Below are 24,657 nucleotides of genomic sequence, written 5' to 3'. Positions count from 1 at the left end.
CAGTCACCTCCACTGCTACCTACAGTCGAATTGGGCCCTTCTGTGCTGATTCCTGGTGGGTGAGTTTGTGTACATTCTAGGCCCCTGTGGGTCTCTCGAACGACCTCTCCTGGGAGGCTGGGAGTTTCTCATGCTGTCGCCTCTACCCCCCATGGGTGTTTTCAGTCAGTGGTTTGAGGCTTTATTTCCCTGCACTGGAGCTCTGGGTTGTGTGGTCTGTCTGGCTCTCCTGGTTTATCTGCACGTAAATGTGGGACTGCCCAGTCCAACAGCCGCTGCCTTGCCACAAGTCCTCTCCACCTGGCTGCCCGTCTCCACCCCTCCTACCAGTCTGGATGAATGTTTCTTCTTTAACTCCTTGGTTGTCGGACTTCCATACAGTCCAATTTTCTGTCAGTTCTGGTTGCTTTTTGTTTTTAAATTTGTTATCCTTCTTTTGGTTGTGCGAGGAGGCCCAGTGTGTCTACCTACACCTCCATCTCGGCCGGAAGTCCTGTTGTTCTTCTTAAAGAAGACCCTTTAACATGTCTTGTAATACTGGTTTGGTGATGATGAGCTCTTTTAGCTTTTTCTTGTCTGGGAAGCTCTTTGTCTGTCCTGTGATTCTAAATGATAGCTTTGCTGAGTAGAGTAATCCTGGTTGTAGGTCCTTGCTTTCCATCACTGTGAGTGTTTCATGCAAATCCCTCCTGGCCTGCAAAGGGTCTGTTGAGAAATCTGACGACAGACTTACGGGAGCTCCCTTGTGGGTAACCAGCTGCTTTTCTTTTGTTGCTTTTGATTCTCTCTTTATCTTTAACCTTTGGTATTTTAATGATGATGTGTCTTGGTGTAGGCCTCTTTACATCCATCTTGTTTGGGACTGTCTGTGCTTCCTGAACTTGCATGTCTATTTCTTTCACCAGGATAGGGAGGTTTGCTGTCATCATTTTTTAAAGTAGGTTTTCAATTTCTTGCGCTCTCTCTTCCCTTTTGTCATCTCCGTCATGTGAATGTTGCTGTGCTTGATGTTGTCCCTTAAACTATCCTCACTTTTTTGGATTTCTTTTTCTTCTTGCTCTTCTGACTGGGTATTTTTCTGCTTCCTTATCTTCCAAATAGCTGATTTGATCCTCTGCTTCATCTACTGTAGTGTTGATTCCCTGGAATGTATTCATTTATTTTATTCATAATTTCTGACTGGTTCTTTATGTTTTCTATCAACATTTTTATGTTTCCTATCTCTTTTTGAAGTTCTTACTAAGTTCATCTTTTCTTCCCCTAAGTTCATTGATCATTCTTATAACCAGTGTTTTGAACTATGCATCAGGTAGATTTTTGTCTCCGTTTTATTTAGTTCTTTTTCTGGAGTTCTGTTTTTCCTTTGGGACATGCTTCTTTTTCTCCTCATCTTGGCAGCCTCCATGTTAATTTCTGTGTGTTAGGTAGAGCTTCTGTATCTCCCAGTCTCGGTAGAGTGGCCTACTGTAGTAGGTGTCACGTAGGGCCCCATGGCACAGCCTTCCGGGTCACCTATGCTGCCTGCTGCAAGTATGCACCCTCTTGTAGTAGTTGAGCCTTGATTATTGTTGGCCTGTTAATGGGAGGGATTTAGCCCCAGGCCAATCAGCTGGGAGGACTAGTTGCACCACAGTGGAGCAGCTGCTATGCAGGGATTGACCCCATGGAGAGGAGTCACTTCAGCAGGGCTCTGGTGCCCGGTGAGTGCCCACCTTGAGTGTGTCGTTCATGGAGGTGATTGGGTGATGCTCTGGCATTGTCTAAAGCTGTCCATGGGTGCACTGGCTTTTGGTTGTCCTAGGAGGTGCAGGCCATGGTAGCCACAGCCTGTGCCCTGCACAGGCCACCCAGTGTGAGCTGCAAAGTGATCTGCAGATGGCTGCTACTTGTGCTGGACTTGGAGGTGCCCAGGAGAGGCCAAGCTGCAAACCAATGCTGGCTGCTGCTAGTGCCAGGCCTGGGCCACTTAGCAAAGGTATGGGCATACTCAGGCCAAACCTGCTTGTTTGGGGTCTATGGATCTTTGAGATTTTAGGAAAGTCCCCAGCAGGAGCCGAGACTGTCTGTTTGCTTGGAGAAGCCACTGGAAAGGCTTGGGTGAGCCTGCAAGTTGCCATTCATTCATACTTTTATTGAGTGCCTAATGGAGGCCAGGTATGGTTCCAGGAGCTGTGGAGACCCCACTACACAACAAATTTAAATAAGCAACTATAGAAGGGGAAAAGAGAGGTTACACTGTAGCAAGACAGACCGTAAATAAGTAGGTAAGAGATGGCAAGTGATGGATGCTATGAAAAAAGAATGGCAGATAAACAGGTGGAGAACAGCAAAGCATGCTGTGCCCGTTTAGAACAAGGAGTCAAGAAACGACCTTTTGATAAGATGACTTTGGATCAGGCTTCTGGAAATCTCAGGGTAGGTCTTCTCTGATTGGTCCAGACCCCTTTACTCCTGGGGGCGGACTCATCAAGTGTCAGTGAAAGAGCGAAGCTGGCTTGACTGAAGAGGGCATTTGTTCATGGAAGACATTTGCTTCACTACATTTCACTTTGTAAAATCCTTTATTAAGGCCTCCACTGATTTAATTTAATGCCCTCAGAAGCCTGGGTAAGAAGTACCTTCCTGTGGAACTTCCTAGAAACTATAGTAGCTTAATTAAAGAAGAATGAGAAAAATGTTTTTCTGTAAGCTTCATGCAACCTATTAAAGGACCTAAATGCTGCTTTTCACCCACTTCAGTTCTCTTGCGTGAAATAGGAGCAGGCCTGTGGCATGTAAATAGGCCACAATTGTGGGAAGAGCTGGGGCGATGTGGACCTTGGGGAACCTTTGTAAATAACCAGAGCGATGAGGAAATCAGCTCTTCCACGATCAACTGAACTTTCTGTTGTGTGTTCTCAAAGTTAAAATGTCAGCCACCTCAAACACCAGAGAGATCCCTGGACAGGCCCTGACAGGCCTTCTGTGACCATGACTGTGACCACGACTGTGACCGCTTAGTCGTGTTACTTGTGGTAACTTCCCTGTGGGGCACTCATGGGGCCCCTCCCCCTGCTGCCAACCACATGCAAATCTTGGATGGTGAAGTGCGGGCTGGTGAGCTCTCTCCTTCCCACCTGTGGGTGCTATAAAGAACAACTTCTTACTTTAAAGCTACAGGTTTCCAGTGCACCTCGAACCTCCCGGATGGCCAGCCCCTGGAGGGCTGCTGCACAGTGACACCTGGTGGCAGCCCGAGGAGCCCTGGGAAATGGCTCTGAAGCTCCAGGGCTTATACTCAGTCACTGTGGTGGAGGCAAAGGGTCCCTCGATCGTATGTTATGCTTTGAAGACTGGGGTTTTCCCTTTCAATCCAAACCCTACTGTTCTTTGTAACATTTTATCCGAATAAACTAAAGGGTAGAGGAGAGAAGTGAGTGTGGATCATGTGGAGCGACTTGCCTTACAGGTGTGTACCTGACATAGAAAAAAATAGATTAATTTGAAACACAACCACCAATTTAGCCAGTTTTCCTCAAAGACTAGTTGAGTGTTTAATTATGACAAAATTATAAGTACCAGTTATAATCTTTAATTCTAACTGCTTGGAAACAACACTGACTTCTCGGTCACAACTTTTAAACCTAGTAATAGGGTGACAGAGCTTGGGTTAAGGCTTTATCCACGTTACATGAGGCTGCCCTTTACAGTACTTCACTGTGCTTCGCAAATGCCACGGCGCTTGTGTGTGCCTGCAGTGATTCCACAACAAACCCTCAACAGGTCGGGGTCCTCTGGGTTTAAAGTTCATTCCAACGTGCAGAAACAGAAATGGGGGCCGAGAGGTGAAGGCTCAAAGGCAAATGTTTCAGAAGTCCATGTGACGTACTACGGACTCGAATACTAGTCTCTGACAAATGTCTGCTCCCCACCCCCACTCCCAGATGTTTAAATGATGATGAAATAATCTCTGGACATCAGGAAATTCATATGATATGTAAGCTTTCTAATAAAACAGTTTTATAGTTTTTAGAAATAAAACTACTTTCATTTGAAATTTAAAAATTTACCAGTTACTATTCCAATGCCTTCCACACTAAAAAGGTAACGAGGTAAAATTAATTTAAATATATATATTTTATTTAATTCAGTGTATCCAAATTTTACCATCTCAACATGTAATCAATATTTAAAAGTATCAATAAAGTAAATGTTAATAAAAATATTATTTTAATACCAAGTCTTCAAAATTTGGTGTCTTATACATTGTAGTTCTTAATTCAGATGCTAAATTTTCATTCAAAATACTTGCTCTGTAGTTAGATTTCATAAAATTTACATTTGAAAAAGCCAGTTCACATACCCAAGTTATTCCATGCATACTTAAAGTTTACCAGTAACTGAGTTGAGAATCAATTTAAATCAAAATTAAAAAAAAAAAACAAACCTCCCTTCCTCAGTGGCGCAGGCCAGCCCAAGTGCTCAGAGTCACGGAGGCCAAGGCACTGAGAGCCACAGGGGGTCGACAGGACTCACTGGGGCAGACTGTGTGTAATCTCTTCTCAAAATCAAATGACTTTCTCGTCGCTTACATTGTCCACTCTCTCATCAACATAAGTAAATCTTCCTCGATTACGCTTTCTCATAATATGCCACATTTTCTAGTGAACTTTAAACCGCATTCAGACTTCATGTGTAAATGCGTCCTGTTGCGTCATGAAGCAGCTTCTCAGTGCGGGAGTTGTAAAATGACCCATCAGTCATGCATCGTCCTCGGACGCAAGCATCACTGCAAAGCACTAAACCAGCTCTGAAGCGAGTGCCAAGGAGACCCTGCTCTGTTCTTTATAGAGTAATGGTTAAATATTCCTTTAATATTTAAGGAACAATTCATGACATTCGAAAAGTAAAAAATTTTTATGCTTTAGCTCTCCAATTTGCTTCATTATCTCTTTACTACTTGAGTGTTTAAAAACGAAATGCTAAACACTTAGGTATTAGACCAAATGACAACAGCTATAGAATTTCTTACCTAAATTAATTAAAACCCACTGATCACACAGATGCTCAACTCTTTCCCCAAGCGGATAGTTGGCCCTGTGCTCAAGCTGCTGCAGACCTGAGCGCCCAGCGCTGCAGCCACGCCCCTGCCTGCAGGGCAGAGGCTGTCCCTCCGCCTCACATCCTGGCCCTCATGCCTCTGGCCTGGTCCTTCAGCTCCAGTCTGGCGATGGCTGAGAGGTGGACCTCGTCGGGCCCATCCGCTAAGCGCAGAGTTCGAGTTAGGGCATACCTGGGCAAACACAAAGGGCGGGACGGCAGGCGTTATCGGAGGAACATGGTACCTTAACACCAGTCACTTTGGTTCTAAGTCAAACTATTCATTTTTGAAATCTGGCCAAGGCAGTGATGAGAAAAAGAGCACAGGGAAAATCAAGTGAAGAAGCCCAAGGACTTCTGAAAGGCCACTTTAAAATGGCACAGTGCAGTGAGCTCATCTCAGTCTTGCTTTGCTGTAGGTTACTAGAAATTGCTAGAACTAGAGATCGCATAGGTAAGCCACAAGCAGTGAAGTATATTACTTATATACTAAAAATACGTAGTACTATGTATTTAGCTCTTACTTAAGGTTAAAAATTGATGGGGGAACCGAAGGGGCACCTCTCCAGGGGGAGGAAGGTGGCAGCGGAGGCGGGCAGTCCTCCCTGACTCCCAGCCCCTGTGATCTGGCTGTGAGAGGGTCACGCGGGGCTGAGCTTCGCAGTGGAGGGGTAAGGCAACCTAAGTTCATGCCTCGCCTGGCCCTGGGCTCCCTTTGGCCATCTCTGACCCTGCCTCTCCTCCCTGGTTCAGGGTGAACCCCCATGCTGTTTCTTCTACCCAGGAACCCGTGTGGGGGGTCACATAAGCAGATGGCCATTGTCAGTATAAGAGCTCTGTATTAAAGCACCAGTGTTACAGCTGAACCTTCGACAATGTGGGGGGTGGGGCGCTGACCTCCTGCACGGCTGAAAATCTATGACTGGTACTTATGTAGCTTTCAATAATTTAGAGCAAATTAGTATCTCTATTTTCTTCTTAAACAATTAGTGGCAAGGCATCTATAACTCCAAGCCTGTCAACTGTGGGCGGTTACTGACGTCCCCAGCGTAAGTACCACCTACTCACATGTTAGCCAGAGGGTAATCCTGGGAAACGCCTGCACCTCCACACACTTGGATGGCCCGGTCAATGATTTTGCAGACAGCCCGCGGGGCGGCCACTTTAATCATCGCAATCTACAAAAGCAAGATAGGAAAAGAATGTTCCTTTCTTCCACAATACACCTCACGGCAGAATTTGACGTAATCTGTATTTTCTTTGCCAACTCTAACAAAGGAAATTTTCCACATGCATTCACCACTAAAACAGGATCTTTGATGAAAACCAACAAAGAGATCCGCTGTAATGCAGCTAGTGGCCATATTTCAGTCAATGTGGGCCTCCTGGAAAGAGGTCTCTCTCCCAAGTCACATTTTGTAAACGTATGACTTGCCTTGTTTCCGAAAGAATTTCAGGCAGCTGATGGGTTACATTCATCACCACAGGGATCATAAAAAGCATCCAAGAGTTTTCACTAATCAGTTTTCTCTTAGCAATTTTATTTGCTTTAAGCATTAACTGATCATGTTCTTACTCCACATAAGCCAGAAACAAGGCGGCAGAGGACAGACAAGCAGTTTTATGAAACACTCACTACGCGGCAACACAGTGCTGCAGAGTCTGTGTGTGGGTTACTCTTCACTGGCACCCCAGGCTCCCCGCAGAGGGTTAGCTACTTTGCCCAAGGTCACAGCGCTGGCAGAACATGACACAGTGGGCACAATTCCAAGTCGGTATGGAGTTTCGGGTTTCCCTAATCCCTGCTGCTGCATCTGAAGAATGCTGCAGATATTCTGCATCCTGAAAATCATGCTCTGAAGCAGCTCAGTGAAAGGAAAACTAGCGAGTGACCTTTATAATCTTTAAACCAGAAATCACACAGAAGCTTCCAATGTTCTCAATGCCATCTAAGTGCCACAAAACCCGGCGTGCCCATTGGAAGGGACACGAGAGGGCTTGGAGGTGCTGCTGCAGGGGCCTCACCTCCTTCCTGGCGCCAGTGCTGCCCAGCGTGTCGATGCTGTGGGCGGCTTTCAGGGTCAGCAGGCGGATCTCTTCAATGGCAATGCGGCTTTCAGCGATCCAGTGAGCCACAACCTCCTGCAGGGGTCAGGGACCGCAAAGAGGAGGAGATAAGCCGATGTCTTACTTCCTTTGTAACACGGCCTTGAACTTTCGTCAAAGCATTCTAGTCCAAGGACTGTCCCCAAGCCTCTATATATTTTTAAGTGGGAGAGTTTTTCATCTGATACAACCTCTCCACTAGTTGTGGAACCATCAGGTTACCTAGTTCACCTTCAGTGACTTTGGTAGTTGGTGGCTTTTGAGGAATTAGTCTATTTCACCTAGGTTGTCTCATTTATGTGCTTTGCACACATGCCCAGATCAGGAGGGCAGAAGATTGCACTTCAGCCTCAGCTCCAGGCCCATTCCCCTCTTTTCTCAGAGAGCTCTGTGCTGTGGTTTGTAGACTGCTGACACACATTAAGAAAATGGTACTTCCAGTGACTTCTACGCCAGGAAAATAGAAAAGATGTACTTCACCCATTTCTCTTGCTAAGTGCAACTAAAAACCTAGGCGTCCTCTATAAAACAAACCTAAGAGGACTCCAAAGGGTGGAGAGAAGGCGGCAGACCTGCTAGGGACTTCCAGACTAAAAGAACAACTTGGTGGTGACTTCCCTGGGTCTTCTTTTTGCCTCATATATCTTGGACTTGGAGCTGAAGGAGCCGGCAACCTGGAATTGCCAATGAGCAGAAAGAATTATGCAAAAAAAACAGCCCAAGAAAAGCTTACTCTCTGTAGCTGAGGGGTTGGGTAGGGGCAGCCTAGCAAGAAAGAAGACTTACATGGAATAACCACTGTACCCAAGCCAGACACCACAGAGAATGCTTCTTCGGCCCTGCCCCTACTCATGCCAGCAGAGACGTCCACATGCACCAGTACTGTAATGAGGTGCCTAAGCACCCATGCCAGGGTGGTATCAATGCCAAGTAAAGAGCTGTGCCAGCAACAAGCTCCATTCTCCCTGCGGTGACCCTGGACTTCCATGCCACCACCTTCAGAAAAACCAGTGGTGAGTTTCCTTTCAGCGGTTGTAAAACTGTGTGATTACAATCTCGTGAACAGACCCCAGATTTGCTGAGAAGTGTTAAGTGGGTAGAAAGTGCTCCAAGGCATTGCCAGGTGACTTATTAAGACAGAATTTCCGTACGGAGCTGTTAGCTTTATCTCCTGGAATATTTACAAGGCAGCTGGAAGGCGTCTCTGAATTCAGGGAAAAGGAGTGTTAATTTCACACACACACAAAAACTAGCCCAGATTTTTGTTTATAACGTGTGTACACATCTCTTCTACTTCTGCCAGATCATTTTCTTTGTGCCCAAAGCAAGAAGTTTCCAGTGAAGGGAGTCATATTTTTGAAAAGCCCAGGCTTGTTCTGCTTGATACATTAACTTGAAAAAGCAGGAGGGAAATTTCCCTTTAATACGGTATTAAAACCTGTCTCATGAAAGCAGCAACTGAGAAGAGTGCTTCTGCGTATTTGAGATGCCCATCTGTCTGTCAGCCTCCCCATGTCCTCCCTTCACCCTGCGCCAGGGGTGGGATGCGATCGTGAAACCAGAAGGGCAGAAGAGGTGAGAGAGCCGTGAGCAACGTTTTCTCTCCTCCTCCAGCATGGGGAGCAGTACCCATTCACTCCTGCGTGCCTCCTCCCACAGAGCCCATCCAGCAGGGGAACGCTTGCCCTAGCTGTGTGCTAAAGGGGTTCCCCATGAATGATTCCTGGGTGCGTGCCCTAAAGCAGGCTGTACTTTTCTGTAAGAACAATGTTATGACCAAATCATAGATATGCTGAATAATATTTTACAAAAAGAAATATAGTCTATAGAAATTTAAAGTAAAAATATGCTGCAAAGTTCTATAAGACGGTCACAAGTGCACTTTACAAGCGCATCAGTGTACTAAAATACACATGTCCAATGGACACAAATGCAATTTTGCCACGACACGTTTGACACTAACATGTTAGCAATGGAAAGGATGGAATATTTAACGATAATTTTTCTTGTTTTCTTAAAAGTTAGAAGGGCTTTTTGGGGGAATGATTTGGATATCCCACTTCTTTAAAAGTTTTCCAAGAAGTCTGAAATGATCCCTTCTTCTCTCTTGATAAATGTTCCCTAATTTTGATTATAGTGCCTACACGTAATGCTGTTCATTGTGCTTTGTAAACAACAGACTCATGCGCGATTTATGGGTGAGAGTTTAAAAACTCACGAACATCCCAGCAGATGTTGGTTCCACTTCTACCTGCGTTTCCCCAGTAAAGCAGCCCGCTCCCTTCTTAGGTCTCTCTCCCCTCACTGTTAGGCCATTTCCCTCTGTCCTTACGCTTACCTACCCTAATTCATTCCAGAAAGCCCCAAAACAAGGCAACCCCTCTCCCTTACGACAGCCCTCATGGACATACCAGGCTCTCTAGAGAATGGGAATCGGAGAAATTCTGAGACTCCCATCTGAGAATGGGAATCTGTCCACACTCTGTGCTGAGGTGCGGAAGCACTTTCGGAGTTATTTAATCTTTCACAGTGATAACTATCCCTCACCAGACTATATTTAAATATAGATGTAAATATGCTTTGGGGTAAAGAATTACCTTGTTTATGTAGAGCAGGGGTGTCAAACTCATTTTCACTGGGGACCACATCAGCCTCACAGTTGCCTTCAAAGGGCCTAATGTAATTTCAACTCCTTAACAGTTAAGGAGTAGTTACATTTATACAGCCCTCAAATTATTTCAGCCCTTTTAAGGCAACCGCGAGGCTGACGTGGCCCCCGGTGAGAATGAGTTTGACACCCCCGATGTAGAGGAAATGTCTGACCAAGGAATGCTGTTTGGTTCAGGGCTAGTGTGGTGTGTCGGGCTACAGTAAGTTGAAATAAGTAATGATCCTCACATGGGAATGCAGTTTCTTCTGAAAGGCCACCCGCTGTGCAGCCCGCTCACACATGATCTGCAAAGCGCGTTCCGCCAAACCCACTGTTCTCATGCAGTGATGGATTCTGCCAGGTCCAAGGCGGCCCTGGGCGATTTCAAATCCCCTTCCCTCACCTGTGAGGAAGAAAAGGGAGCACGATGGTGACTACAGCCCACGTGTGGTGGTGTTTACACAAATCCTGAGCAAATGGTGAGCTGCCCTCAGCACAGATAAAGGGCATTCTGGCAGGGAAAGAGTCAGTTCTACAATCAGGTTCATTATAGACTGACGGAACTTTTGACTTCTAAGGTTTTAAACCACCATCAGTAAACGTGATCAAATTTAAGAACTATCTTGAGTACTTCCTGTGCATCAGCCATCTGTCAATGCTGCAGGGGTACAAAGGTCGGTTAGACACAGCCCCTACACTAGGGACTGGGGACAAGGACACTAAGGGTGAGGGATGTGGAGAAGGAGGGAGACAGGCACAGGAGGGAGGCTGCAACCTTAGGGCGGGGCAGGCGCAGGCGTCTGGGCTTGCTGAGTGGATGGGATGAGGAACACAGACGCCTCCCTGAGAGGGGTGCCCTTTGAGATTCCCTGAAGGCTGGTGGGATTCCAGTCAGTGAGAGGGTGAATCATTCCAGACTCACAGTATTCAAAGTTATTACGCTTTAACGTGTGGGGGACTTGAATTCAGAGAGTTCTGAGGTTTTCTTAAAACAAGGAGAGGCCTGAAGATCATGTTCTAGGAAACAGTGTGTTGCTCTGAACTATGTAGTTTTCTAGCTATGTTTTTAATTGATGTGATACAAAACCACAAACACTTTAATAAAACATTATTCTATATCAGAAAATCCACAAAATGGGAAAATGCTCCCCTGTAAATGGAGTAAGAAGGAAAATGAAATTAAGGTGGACTTCGTATCTTTTCATATTTAGACCCGAAAATATCTTAATACACAATACCATAGAATCACTTTTGCAAACATATCTCACCTAGTATTAAATTGGTGGCAGGCACTCGCACTTGGTTAAAATGGATCTCAAAATGTCCTCCATGCAAATTATCTATCAAATAGAAAATAAAATTTTAAAGAGCAAAAGGAGTTCACACACACAAAAAACCAGTCTCATATAATGAACCTGCTGAAGTATAATTACTCAAAGAAAGTACACCTCATGTGCCTCGTAGGTCACAGGCCTTCCCAGGTGGATTGGAGCCCGAAGCCCCAGCATCCCCGGCCCGGAAAACTCGTCAAATGTTTGAGTGGGGAGAGACTGGGGAAACCTCCGTCCATTCTGAACGCGTCCTCTGAAGCTGCAGAGCTTTTACAATGGAAGACGGCGGCCCAGCTCCGATCAGACCATTTCATTATTGTTTTATTATTGCTGCTGCTTTGAAGTTTTTTATATATGGGCTCCCAAAGAAAATTTTGTTTGGGGTTAAAAAAGTTTCTATAGCTCAAAAATGAAAGTCCGTAATGCAGTGCAAATTTCTCATTTTTTCATTGTAGAAACCAGTGCCTGGGTGCGAAGGGGCTTCTGAGGGATGGGGCGGGCTCAGCACAGAGATGAAGTGCGGGCTGGCCCTTGAGGGATGCTCACTGCCAGCCTAGGCTTGTTTACCGCATGTCCCCTCCTGAAAGTGCTGGTGTTGCGCTGGGGCTGGGAACACATTCACATTTCTGTCTTCACGGAGCCCCTCGCCTCCGCCAAGTTCTGGAGATAATCTCTTGCTCGCTCCACACCCTTTTCCTGTCAGAATAGGCCTTACTAATCAACCTTCTCCACACTGTTTCTTTTGGCCTTGGGCACTGGGAGTTGGGGAGGTGCCGGAGAGTTGGTCACACTGAAAATTCTAACGCAGCTGGGCATTTGCAGCCAATCTCTATTATAAACCTGTTTCGGGAGTCTTCAGGCTGTTGGTCTGCACCCGACTTCCCAGCACAGTCTGCTTCGGTGAGTTTGTTTATCCCCGTTATGCCCCGTTTAACCCGCGGGTACATTCTACCGCAGCCTCCCACCGAGACGACCGTGTCAAGTGGCCTGTGCAACCGCAAGTCCTACTCTGTCCCGTGAACGTTTTCACGGGCCATATTCCACACTCACGAAAAGGCCAGCTCCCCACGGACCCCGGAGTTCAGTGAACTTTCTCACAACATTATCAAGTGCTGTATAATCACCATGCTTTCAAATGTACTTATTTACAGGCTTGTCGTTATTCCCTCCCCCCATGGAAGGTCTACGAGGGCAGAGATCTCAGTCTCTTGTTCTCACTCAAGCACACCAAGCACTGAGAACGGCGGTCAGCACACGGATGCTCGCTGAGCGAGTGACCGAGCCGCAGGGAATGGTGGGCATGAGCCTGGCTTGGGTGGCAGGAGATGAAGTGCACTTGCTTCTTAGAAATTCCATGCACGGACAGAGGGAAGGAAAAGTTTTGCATTCAAATCAGTCGAAACTCCTTGCTTATTAACAGCTGTTATAGGTTGATTAAGAAAGCTAAACACGGATTTTATTGTGGGTTGACCAGACTTCATTTTTCCGCGTATACCTCATGAATCCATTCTCCTGGACGACGGACAGAAGACTGGCCGGCCGGCAGAGCTGTCGTTCCTTGGGTACAACCTGCCCTCCCCCAAGACGAGGTGCACTGCTGCGCCACCTGTCCTTTTGTTTGTTGGCAGGTACATTAAGACGGTTGTCGGGGCCAAAGATTTCTAAGAACACATCTCGTACACTGAAGCGCTGGCTCTCCCCTTCAGTGACACCATGCACTGCAGCTCCCCCCCACAGCCGTGCTGGCGGGCCACTCACCCATGTAGCCAAAAACCGACAGAGGCCTTCTGACTTCTACCCCAGGCGTGCCGAGAGGGACAAGAATCATGCTGTGCTGTTCGTGTCTGGTCACAAGAAAAACAGACGTGAGGAGAAGCCTGCTAAGTGGACTAACAAGACATGGTAGGCAGAACCGCAGTTGTGTTCTCGCTGTCGTGTGGTCATGTAAGCAGTGCTGCCCGGAATGGGTGTAAAAAGCACACGCCAGGCAGAGTGGGATGCGGGCTGGGATCCGAAACAGTAAGAGGGATTTGAAAATACGTAGAAGTTATTTAACTGGGGCTTCTTATTGCTCAACAATGGGAACTGAGGATATACAATGTTAAACATTTCAAGACCATCACCTCTGATTCATACATCACTTAATTACTTAGAGACAGTTTGCAAAAATTTTGTTTTATAATCTGACCCAAAAAGCTGTTAGGATTCACAGCAATACTTTAATACAGGAAATTCCACAGTGAAGAATGTGCGGCAACACTCCTAAAATGTGTCCTAGATACATCTTTAAGCAAAATAATTGTAAAATACAAATATATGACATTTAATCTCATGATGTATTTTATATTATGATTTGTGAGCCCAAATGGTGCATTTTAAGTAAATTAAATGGACAGAGAGAGAGACTGACTGGTAACCCTATACAGACTTTCAATCACAACTGTTTTATTACCTGGCTGCTGAGGTATTTTTAGTTCTTCCCAAAACAATCGCAATTTTGCACTTTGGATTCCCAGCTCCTAAAACCAGGGGGAAAGTGTGAAGAAAACATCATAAAAGGAAATTTTTAGTCTGACATTATAACCCTAAAAATTCTAATCATTCCAAGTTTATCTCTGGCAAAAAACAAATAGGAAAAATCCTTGATTTATTGGAAAAAAAAAAAAACCCTTCTGTACAAAACTGTGTTGACTCAGGAGAAATGACCCAGCGAGGCCAAGAATGGGCTCTGTCTGTGAAAACGGCCGCATGTCAGTGAGCAGGGGTGAAGCCACGACGCAGCCACAAGCCTTCAGACCAAAGGACAGTTCCGCTGCTCCTACCGGGTCAGACTGCAGGCCGCAGCTCCTCCCGTTTAGAGCCCACGCTTTCTGACACGTAGAGAAGAAGGCATTAAAAATTAAAACTCTTGACACTCACTCCCCATGGCTGAGAAATGAAACTAACTTCCCCAGCAGTGAGCAGGGCGGGGTTCGCCCGCTCCAGCATCGCAGCCCCTGTCCCAGACCCCGTCGCTGGCCCTGGCCACGCTGTGGAGCAGATGGCGATGCTGTGCTCCACCTACAGGAGGCGCTCATTCTGGCTACAGCAAACCTAGGTTCTCGTTTATTTATTTAGGGTTAGAAATTTGAAAATACAGTTTCTCTCATTTTAAGGCAAACTTTTACTTTATTATAGTATAGAGGTCTATGGCCTTATAGCAAAAAAGTATGTTTCATTTTCACCAATAAGTCTAAAAACCTGGCCCCACAAGGAAACTACCATTTAACTGGCTTTCTAATTACAAAGCCATAAGTTAGACTGGGTCAGACTAAATTATACACATCTGTATAAGCTCTTAAACAAATTATCTTATTTTTTGTTCTAACTTCTCATAAAAAGTGGTTTCAAGAGGTTTGGAGTGACATGAAGATTCCCTGAGAAATGTTAGGAATGTCACAGAGCTGAATGCCATAAAACCCCAGGAGTTTAAAAGGGAAAACGCCATGGAACATATTAAGGGACAATGCAGGGAGGTAACCAGTAAAACCCACACTGGGAAATCTACGAGACAAATAATCCAGTTCCTTTAACAATTAAATTGAAATAAAAGGAAAAAGAGAGAGGGAGCCTATAGATTAAAAATGACTTTAAATGGATATCAACCAACAGTAATTTTTAGACATTCGATGCTAAATTCAGTTACACAAACTAAAACATATTAATGACAATTACGAAACAATTAGAAATGTGAATACTTCCTGGACACCCAATGACACTGACACAACTTCAGGTGTGCTAAGGGGGCTGTGCCACACTTTTAAAAGAGCCCCAACTGAGAAACATAATAAAACATCTGAAGGGAATGATGTGATGTCTGGAATCTATTTCACATAATACAGGGGGAGGAAGGGGCGGGAGTAGGGATGAAGCCCGACTGAACATGAGCTGAAAACTGCTGTGTCTCAAAGCTGTTCAAAGAGTACGCCTAGGAGACATGCGTGCAGCAGCGACACGAAGGAGGGACAGGCCGGTACACTGGCGTGTCTGGGAACACTCCTGTGACGGTGAACAGGAAGAGTAATGGACGGCAGGGCCCGGAGGGAAGAGAGGTGCGGTCACTGTAGCCGGAGAGGGGACCCAGAAGAGGACACAGGGAAGAATTGGTGCTAGAAGAAAAGATGACTAGGCAAGAAACAGAGCAAGGCAAGGAGGGGTTAAAAAACCTGAAAAGTTAGAGAGAATGGGTCTACTTTAAACCCTAGCACTTGCATTTGAGGTTTTGAAGCTCCATGTAGTTGAATCTCTTGATCTATATAAAAAAACAAATGAAACCGAATGTAGAACTGTAGCTCTCGTAGTATTTTCAGTCTATTTGAGGGAGCACTAAACAGAGAAAACTATACAGTGGAAACAATCTACAATTTGCTAGAGTTCAGAATGGAAAACTGAATTGATAGCTTTTCTAAATCCAACTTGGAAAGATTCGAGATGGCCAAAATTGTCTCGCATTGATATAAAAATATAGAAGTACGATGAAGGTCTAACCTTAACAGAAAACATACAGAAGGTGAGGCATGGGATTGGTGGTGGTGGTGGTCACAAGCAGATGAGAGTTCAGTAAATGCCTGGGAAGCAGACAGAGCGAGCTGACCAATGACGTGGACACAGAAGTCAGAGTCTGGGAAGTGACGTAAGGACTGCAGAGGGACAGCGTTCGGGCCCCAGAGTCCGAAGGTGTAACTGAGAAGTGAGGCTACAAGCTTTATTAGTGGGCCGATGTATCAGGAGGCACTCTCACAGGGCAGTATCCGACAGCCTAAGGAGAAAAGTACACAGTGTGTTACTGAAAATCTGAAAAAAGTCATTCTGAGACTTGACAGGGAGCTTCCCATCAGCTGACTCTCAAGTGAGTCCCAGCCCTGTTCCACCAGGTCTCATTCAGAATTCTTGCTCAGGAGAGAAACGTGGCTGGAAAAGAGCTCTGAGTTACTCATGAAGACAACCAACTACTCTTCCTCTTCTCTTAAGTATGAACAGAAAACCAAGGACCTGCCGTATGTGAAGAGAGCCCACAGCATTAAAGAGAATAACTGTCCAAAATAAGCTATAAGAGACCCTCGAGGAACAAAATAAAAGAAACAGAACCTAAAACAAAACAAAATTGAGCTAAACCAAACAACAAAACCTCTAGTTAATGTAATTTAAGAGACCCAAATGTATTGCAGTCATAAAACCAGAAAAGGATGCTATGAAACAGGAACATCAGAAAACAAGAAAATAAAAACTCTTAGTGATTAACCTATGATTGCTAAAACATAAAGTTCAACAGAATCACTAAAAATCAAATCAAGAAAATTTCCATAAGCAAAGGAAAAAGTCAGAGATTAAAAATAGGAGGGCAAAGATAGAGACATTTAGAGCAAAAACATAGAGTCCAACATCAGACTAAAAGGGGTCCGATAAAGAGAAAAATAAAGGGAAGAACTTATCAAAGAAACTTGTAGAAGAGAATTTTCTAAAACTGAAAAATAAAAGTCTTCAGATTAAAAAGACCACTGACTGGCAAGAAGAATCTTCATATATGTGCTTATGACACGTCAAAACATCAACAATAAAAGAGAAATCCTAAATGGTTTCAGAGAGAAAAACACAAGTCCCTTATAAGGTATTAAGGATTAGACTCGCATCAGGCTGAAGACTCTCAGAGAGAGGCCTCCAGAAAAGAATGAATTACAGGTGCAATTTAGAACTGTGTGTTGATGTGTAACAGCAGAAAATGATAAAAGCAAACAATGCAATGCGAGAAAAATGACTATTAGAAATTCCAGGAAAATACTTTCTAAATGTGCATGTGAGCCATGGTCCAAATATAAAGCCAGCTACAAGAGGGCATGAACTTAAGTACTGCCTAGAGTGTAAAGTAAGCTGTTCTAATTGACCTTGCTGCTCCTTCGAATGGCCAAGGGGATATTATCTTGCCTCAGTTAGAGAAGGACACGTAATCTACCACACTTAGACTGGCATTGAGCAATATGAACAGAGCTCGAGGAAGCAAGTGTGCTGTGTGTGGGGTTTCGAAGGTGAGTCACCCTGCGGTCAACCATACAGTAGAGACACAACATAAACTCCAGTTCTCCCGACAACGTAAAAGTAGAAGCTGTGGCGGACACGAGGTGCGATATGGAAGGAAGGGATAAAGGGTAAAGAAAGCATAAGTGCACTCATATCCTCATGTTATGAAGTTAAGCTTGAAGAGATTCTGTCCATGAGGATGGAGAGGAAAGATTAGAGATCATTTAACGTTTAAAAGTAATCAAAATATTGAAAACAATAATATATATGTGGAAATGGCAGTTACATTCCAAATGAGTGAAACGGTCATATTCAAATTGGAGAGCTGATGGATAGCGCCTAAAATGAATAAACTTGGAGAGAGTAAAAAACATTTTACTTAAAATTATAGCACAAACCAGAGAACTAAAACCAGAAAATGCTAGAAGAGTTTTCTCTCCGGTATGGTGTTGGGCTGTGGAGGGATGGGAAACAGTATGCTGTTAGATACATTCTCATTTGTTATGATTTCTAATTTAATAATAATAGTAATTTAAAAGCATTTTAAAAACTAGCCTACCGCCTTGTAAACAAATGTAGACCACAGGAGGAAGAGACAGAGTCTTGCTGAGTAAACTGCAGTAAGTTGTTTTTTTCCTCTTTCTTAATCTCTTTTTAATTTGAACCTTCAACACGGCTGTGGAGAAGCATTTCCTGCATAGGGTGGGGCACTTTCTCCTCGTCTCTGTGATAACACACAGCTCCAGAAATCCGCCATGCACACTCTGCCTTACAACACACTTAAACCGATTTAAAAAAACCCCACTAAAAATAACCTTCATCCGGGAAAGGGAGAGCAGGGGAAGACGCCAGTGTGCCTAAACTACTGACTCAATCCATGCCCAGGCTGGTGGTGAAATAAGGAAACACCTTAAAGTGGCTTAGGCCTCGAGCCACACGACTGCTTTCCAGTCCTGTCAGGACCTGCAGTCGCATCGACGTGAATTGCTGTAGGATTCCATTCGTGCCTAGAGAGTACAGGAGAAGCCTTTTAACTTAGAACAGGACATTTTAAAAAATCGACATTCAGTTGGCTAACAAATACCACACTGTAATCAAAAAACAAATAGGCAAAATTGTCTCTCCTATTTTCTCTCCAGATGTATGACTTACTGTCTCCATTACACATGAGGTAGACAGCAAAACCCTTTTTCCCTGCCTTCTGGGATTTTGCAACATAATCATTACTAAGTCCAACTGTTTCAAGTAAAATTAGAAAGTTATGATATTAAAAATAAATGAATCTGTTTTTCATTGAAAGAAAAGTACAAGCATTTCCATAAATACAAGACAAATGTAATGTTGTTCAAACAGAGCACTGTACAAAGCCCTGAACAGTCGGCAGTCTGGGTATTGGTATTGGACAATAGGGCCCCTTAAGTCAGGTTAAACATACTTATTTAAACAGCCGATAATGAATAACAGTGTTCGAATTTGTAGAGTGTGTGCGTGTGTTTTATTTTTTGAGCAGTTTTAGGTTCACAGCAACATTTAGGGGAAGGTACAGAAGTTCCCTGTACGCCCCTTGCCCCCACCCATGCACAGCCCCCACCAGTATCAGCACCCCCCACCAGAGTGGCCCATTTGTTACAATGAACTTACACTGACCCATCCCAGTCACCCAAAGTTCACAGTTTATGTCACAGTTCACTAGATGCTGTACATTCTGTGGGTCTGGACAAATGCACCATGACACGTACCCACCATACGGAGTACTTCCACTTCCCTGAAAATCCTGCTTGCTCCACCTGTTTCTCTCTCCCCACCCCGAACTCCTAGCAACCACTGGTCGTCTTAGTTTTGCCCTTTCCAGAATGTCATATGGCTGGAGTCCTGGCCTTTTCACTTAATAAACTGGATTTAAGTTTCCTTCATGTCTTTTCATGGTTTGGTAGCTCATTTCTTTATAGTGCTAAATAATATTCCATTATCTGGATGTTATTCTTTTAAATGGCAATCTCTTCCTCTCTCTTCGGAAATTCTGATCCCACATATTTTAGACTTTTGGATATTGTCCACAGCTTTCTGTGGACAATATCCAAAGAAATTAGAAAGACTCATTTCTTTCCATATTTTCTTCAAATGAGATAATTCCTACCAGTTTATCTTCAAGTTCATTAACTATTTCCTCTCTCATCTCTATTATATCACTAAGCCCATTCAGTGAATGTTTTTCCAGATATTTTACTTTTCAGTTCTAATATTTTCCAATTGGTTTTTTGTTTTATATTTCTCTCCTGATGTTTTCTGTTCATTTTCTAACTTCGCTGAGCAAACTTATCATTGCTGCCTTAAGCCCTTGTCTGATAATTCTAGTATCTCTATCCTTTGGGAGTTGGGTTTTCCCCTTAGAGTCTCCATGGTCCTTCATTTGGTAATTTTAGATTGTATTCTAGAAATTGTGATTCGTTTTGAAGAATCTGGATCTGTTATATCCCTCCAAAGAGCATTGATGTTTTTGTTTTATCAGGCAGTTAACTTAGGTAGAAACAAACTGTGGGATCAGTCTCAAATAGAGGTAGGAGGGAGGTCAAATTCCAGTTTAGTGCCTTCTGCTTAGCTCCCAGGCGCTTTGAGTCTGCCCTGTGTAGGTCATTGATTCAGGAGTCAGCCAGAGAGCTGGGCAAAGCTTACACGTAAAACCCGAAACTCCCCTTTTCTGACTCCCTCCTCTCCTGGAATACCCACCCTACTCCCTCTTTCCCCAGCAGCAGTGGCTACCCCAGGCGCTGCCTTCTGGTTTCTTAGGACACAAAGACTGGCACCACATTGGGGCCTCAAAGCCTGAACGTGGAAACCTCACCTTGTGCTCATCTCATCTTCCAGCTTTGACTCTGCTACAAAATCAGCCTGCTTTTGGTCACTCCTAAGAGTTTTTAGGAAGTTTTTTTGGTAGCTTTTTAGTTGTTGATCTTTGAGAAGGTCAATTTCAGGTGCTGACTCCACCACACTATGAATGGACTCCCTTAGATTCTTTCCTTTAAACTTTGCCAAAACCACTTTTTACATATTCATGTACCTATTGTTAGTGTTCCCTGAAGTTTTAGAAATGCAATGATCACCTCAGAATATGGTCATGTAAGAAAAATTAGAAATCTTAGAAGCTCTAAAATGTTAAAACCAGTAAAACCAAGATCTTAAAATTCTAATCCCAATTATTCTGTATTGTGAATTACACATGTAAAATATAGCTAAGATTAAAATGCAATTGTTTTAAAAACAGGAACAGACTTACAGATACAGAGAACACACTGGTGGTTGCCGGAGTGTGTTGGGGCCTGGGTGAGAAAGCTGAAGGGATTGAGACGTAGAGATTGGTAGTCAGGAAATAGTCACGCGGGTGTGAAGTTCAGCACGGGGAATGTACTCAGGACTGTTGTAGTAACTGTGTACGGCGCCAGGGGAGTACTACAGATATCGGGGGCAGCACTTTGTAAAGTCTAGGACTGTCTAACCACCATGCTCTACACCTGAAACTAACACAAAATAATACTGAACGTAAACTATAATTTAAAAAATTAAAAATTAAAAGATTATAAAAATGAAATGTATTTGTGACTTGTGACTTGAAAGTAAAAAAAAAAACCCTTTATTTAAAAAATGCAATTGTTTTAAAAACCAATGGCTATAATTTGGGTTCCTTCAAATTTAATGGAATCTATTTTCTAATTAGTTCTGAAAAGTCTCTTTTTAGAGAAGGATGTTTCAGTTGTTGCGCCTGTCAAATTTTAACGAGAAAGGATGCCCCCATTCACAGATTTCAAAATTAAGTTTTAAAAATCTCAGATGTTATGCTCTGGATAGTGAGTCCACCTGATTCTCCTCATCTATGGAACCATGTCTGAATTTCCAAATCATCATTGTTCTTTCCACAGGACTGTGTCCTTTTGGCTTCCCTAGGTGCTAGGAGGTAAAAAACTGAACTCCTTCAGTCCGAGGATCAACCCAGAGAGCACTAGGATGATTCAAATGGCAAGTGACAGCACCGGCATAGCACCGTGGATCTTAACTGAAATTTCTTATCTGAAGATGCTGGGCTGGGGGGATTTCTTCTCACCCTTGACCGGACCTAGATATGCAATAACATGCAACCTCGCACTGATTCTTAGTTAGAGATTATAAAGAGCCTCTCTATTTGTAGAGGGGCTCACTTTTAATTTTTCAACTGGGTATTTTTCTCCTTGGGGTTTTTGAGGTTTTAGTCATAGGAAACCTCAAGGCCCACAGGCCGACAGGTCAGGCCACTTGCCCATATAACTCTTCGCCTCCTTGGTGACCATACTTCTGAAAATCAGATTAGGTCATAATGGTATGACTCAGGTTCATTTTCATTAGAGAACTTTTCTTTCTCAATTTCTATCCTGGTAATCAAAAACACTTTGGACAAATCTTCTAAGACTTCATGGATCTTAATCCTAGATAACCAGAAGCTAAACCCTTCACAATAAAATTTTCTCTCCAATTTCCTTAAACCCTAGTCAAAAGCCCCACTCCCTAATACTTGGAATATGTGTATTTTTCTCTAGTAGAGCCCAGTAGCATTTCTTGCCTTGAAATTTCTGTCATGAGAAATTGTTGCCACAGCACTGTGTAGTGGCCAGCAGATTTCAGGTATCTGGTACAATTCGAAGACAATAAATAGATAAATAGTAAATAATTCTTTGCTCAATCTAATCTAAAACAATGCAGATTTAAAAAATTCAAAGCCTCTAGAGTGGCTCTCCTTCGGGGTCACTACATACAGGAAGTAAGAGTGAGCACATAGGTGGTAAGGGCTGAAATATTTTGATTTAGCATTGATGTTGCATAAAATAGAAAAAACCCCTCACAAATATATCATCTCCTCTTGGCTACAAGCAGACTTTGGCAGGTACAGCAGCTAAAACATCCTTCTTCTAGAGAGAGTTTTGCTCTTTTATATTATTTTAGTTAATGAACAGGATACCAAATGTCACAGATGAAATATATTAGAGGAAATCTGAATAGACTAGCAAACATTTAAACATATCTGCTGTGTCCCAGACCTTCATGAATGAAAACAGATGGCGTAGATAAAATAATTTTGTTTCTGATCCAAACTCCGGCATTTCAAGACTGTACAAGTGCCAGGATTAAGTCAGGCAGAAAAGGACAGCTCCCTCATATTTGCTGATGAGTTTTAATTTCTTAGACTCTTACAAACCACATAGTTATTAAACAGGATCATTCTCTACCACGAGCAAAGATGGCAGCTGGGGAAGGAGCGTGACCGTTGGTATGGATGCGGTCTGTAGCAGCAAAGAAAGTGATGTGGACAATTACATGATACGAAGCACAGTCAGCCATCCACAAATTCCCAAGGCTATTTCTTCTACCAACACTGAATCTCTGATGTGAAATACACTTCATTTGGTCTTAGGTTTAAAACTCATATGACAAAGGATATAAAGAAGTCATGTTGAGACTGGCAGTAGAGGTGGAGACACAAAACGGGCTGGTCCCACACCCATGAGTGGAGGTTAAGAGTCAGGAAGTGTATGTCTACAGCGGGCGTCACCCCTGGGGAGCGAGGGATCTCAGCCCACACTGGGCTTCCAAACCTGGAACACCAGTGGCAGGAAGAGGAGTCCCCTTCACACTTGGCTGTGAAAATCAGCACGGCCCTCTGTGGAGGTGAGACCAGAGGGCTGCTTTTGACCCTCTTAAAGGACCTGACTCACTCACTCACAAACACTCGCCCTAAGTTCCAGCAAAGGGATAGCAGTTTGTAAAGCACCAGGGGCATACTGGGAGGAACTCAACTGTCTCGCATTAAGATGAGGGCTGGAGGGGCAAAACCATCCAGGACTGAAGGTCTGGCGGGCACTATAGTTCCTTTGTTGAGCCCTCCTCTGACACAGCTGGCAGGTGCTGGCGGAAATGCTGGCAGGAGCCATTTGTCCTTTGTTAAGCCCACTCCATCCACAGAGGGCAGGCACAGGCAGGTGCCTGAGTCTCCATTAATCTGGCTAACACTACTCTTGCCCCACCAGGGTGATTCCCTGAGACTGTCCCATCCAATTTACACGCCCACCTTGAACCTCTTTCAGCAGCTGTGCCACACAAGTGGCTGGTCTCGAACCACACGACGGACCTTTAAAAAGTCTCTCAAAGGTCCACAAACCCCAAACAAACAGCGACTGGCCTCAGTATTGCCCTGTACCCCTTGCTAAATGGCCCCAAGCCCAGCGCTAGTGGCAACCAGCCTTGATTTGCACCACAGCCTCTTGCAGGCACCTCCAAACAGCAACTACCACAGATCACTTTGTAGCTATTACCAGGTGGCCCTGGACAGGGTACAGACAGCAGCTCACCCCGCACCCCTCAATCCCCAGAAGACACTACAGAACCAATACATACAGTGGCCAGCTTCAGATCACACCAGAGCATCACCCAATCAGCTCCACAAATGACACACCCAAAAGGCAGACTCAGCAAGCACCAGAGCCCTGCTAAAGCAAATCCAGCTCCATGGGGTGAGCTTCTGCACAACAGCTCCTGAGCCACAGTCACAGCCAGACCTCACAGCCAGCCAGCCCGAGGGTTAGTTCCACTCCCTGACGCGCCAACAGCAGTCAGGGCTCAAGTACAACAGGAGGACACACACAACCCACACAAGGTTACAGCCCTGGAGCACCCAGCTCAGGTGGCCACGGAGACTGTGTCACTGGGTCTCACAGGACACCTACTATGTCAGGCCAATAGCAGCTCTACCTAATACCCAGAAACAAACACAGGGAGGCTGCCAAAATGAGGAGGCAAAGGAACATGTTCCAAATGAAAGAACAGGACAAAACTCCAGAAAAAACAAAATCGAGGCAAGCAATCTACCAGAGACAGAGTTCAAAACACTGGTTATAAGGATGCTCAATGAACTTAGGGTAAGAGGAGATTAACTCAGTGAGAACTTACACAAAGAAAGAGAAACCATAAAAAAGAACCAGTCAGAATTGAAGAAAACAGTAACTGAAATGAAGAATAATACATTAAATGGAGTCAATAGTGGATTAGATGAAGCAGAGGACCTGAACCGACATTTCTCCAAAGAGGACAAACAGATCGCCAATATACATATGAAAAGATGTTGAATATCACTAATCATCAGGGAAATAAAAATTAAAACCACAATAAGATTATCACCTCACACCTGTCAGAATAGTGAATAAATCAACAAACAAGTGTTGGTAAGGATGTGGAGAAATGGGAACCCTTGTGCACTGTTGGTGGGACTGAAATTGGTGAAGCCAGTGTGAGAAAGGGTATGGAGGTTCCTCGAAAAAATAAAAATAGAACTACCATAGGACTCAGCAATCCCACTTCTGGGTATTTATCCGAAGTAATACAAAACATGTATTGGAAAAGATGTATACATCCCTATGT

At 44.1% G+C, this 24,657-nt stretch overlaps 1 protein-coding gene across 1 annotated transcript in view; it reads right to left on the bottom strand.

Annotated features, from left to right (window-relative positions):
- Nucleotides 1-3,526: 3,526 nt before the first annotated feature.
- Nucleotides 3,527-24,657, bottom strand: part of ACAD11 (acyl-CoA dehydrogenase family member 11) — a 74,394-nt gene continuing 53,263 nt past the window's right edge. Inside the window, exons 14-20 of the mRNA XM_024566093.3 lie at nt 13,619-13,685; nt 12,925-13,010; nt 11,104-11,175; nt 10,084-10,238; nt 7,105-7,221; nt 6,148-6,257; nt 3,527-5,272 (exon numbers count right to left, since the gene is read on the bottom strand). Coding sequence (XP_024421861.2) covers nt 5,158-5,272; nt 6,148-6,257; nt 7,105-7,221; nt 10,084-10,238; nt 11,104-11,175; nt 12,925-13,010; nt 13,619-13,685 — 722 coding nt within the window. The 3' untranslated portion in view covers nt 3,527-5,157. The remainder of the gene's footprint in view (nt 5,273-6,147; nt 6,258-7,104; nt 7,222-10,083; nt 10,239-11,103; nt 11,176-12,924; nt 13,011-13,618; nt 13,686-24,657) is intronic.

This window comes from Desmodus rotundus, chromosome 8 (genome assembly GCF_022682495.2).
Source record: "Desmodus rotundus isolate HL8 chromosome 8, HLdesRot8A.1, whole genome shotgun sequence".
Lineage (NCBI taxonomy): Eukaryota > Metazoa > Chordata > Mammalia > Chiroptera > Phyllostomidae > Desmodus > Desmodus rotundus.
This window is presented reverse-complemented; position numbering and strand designations above follow the sequence as displayed.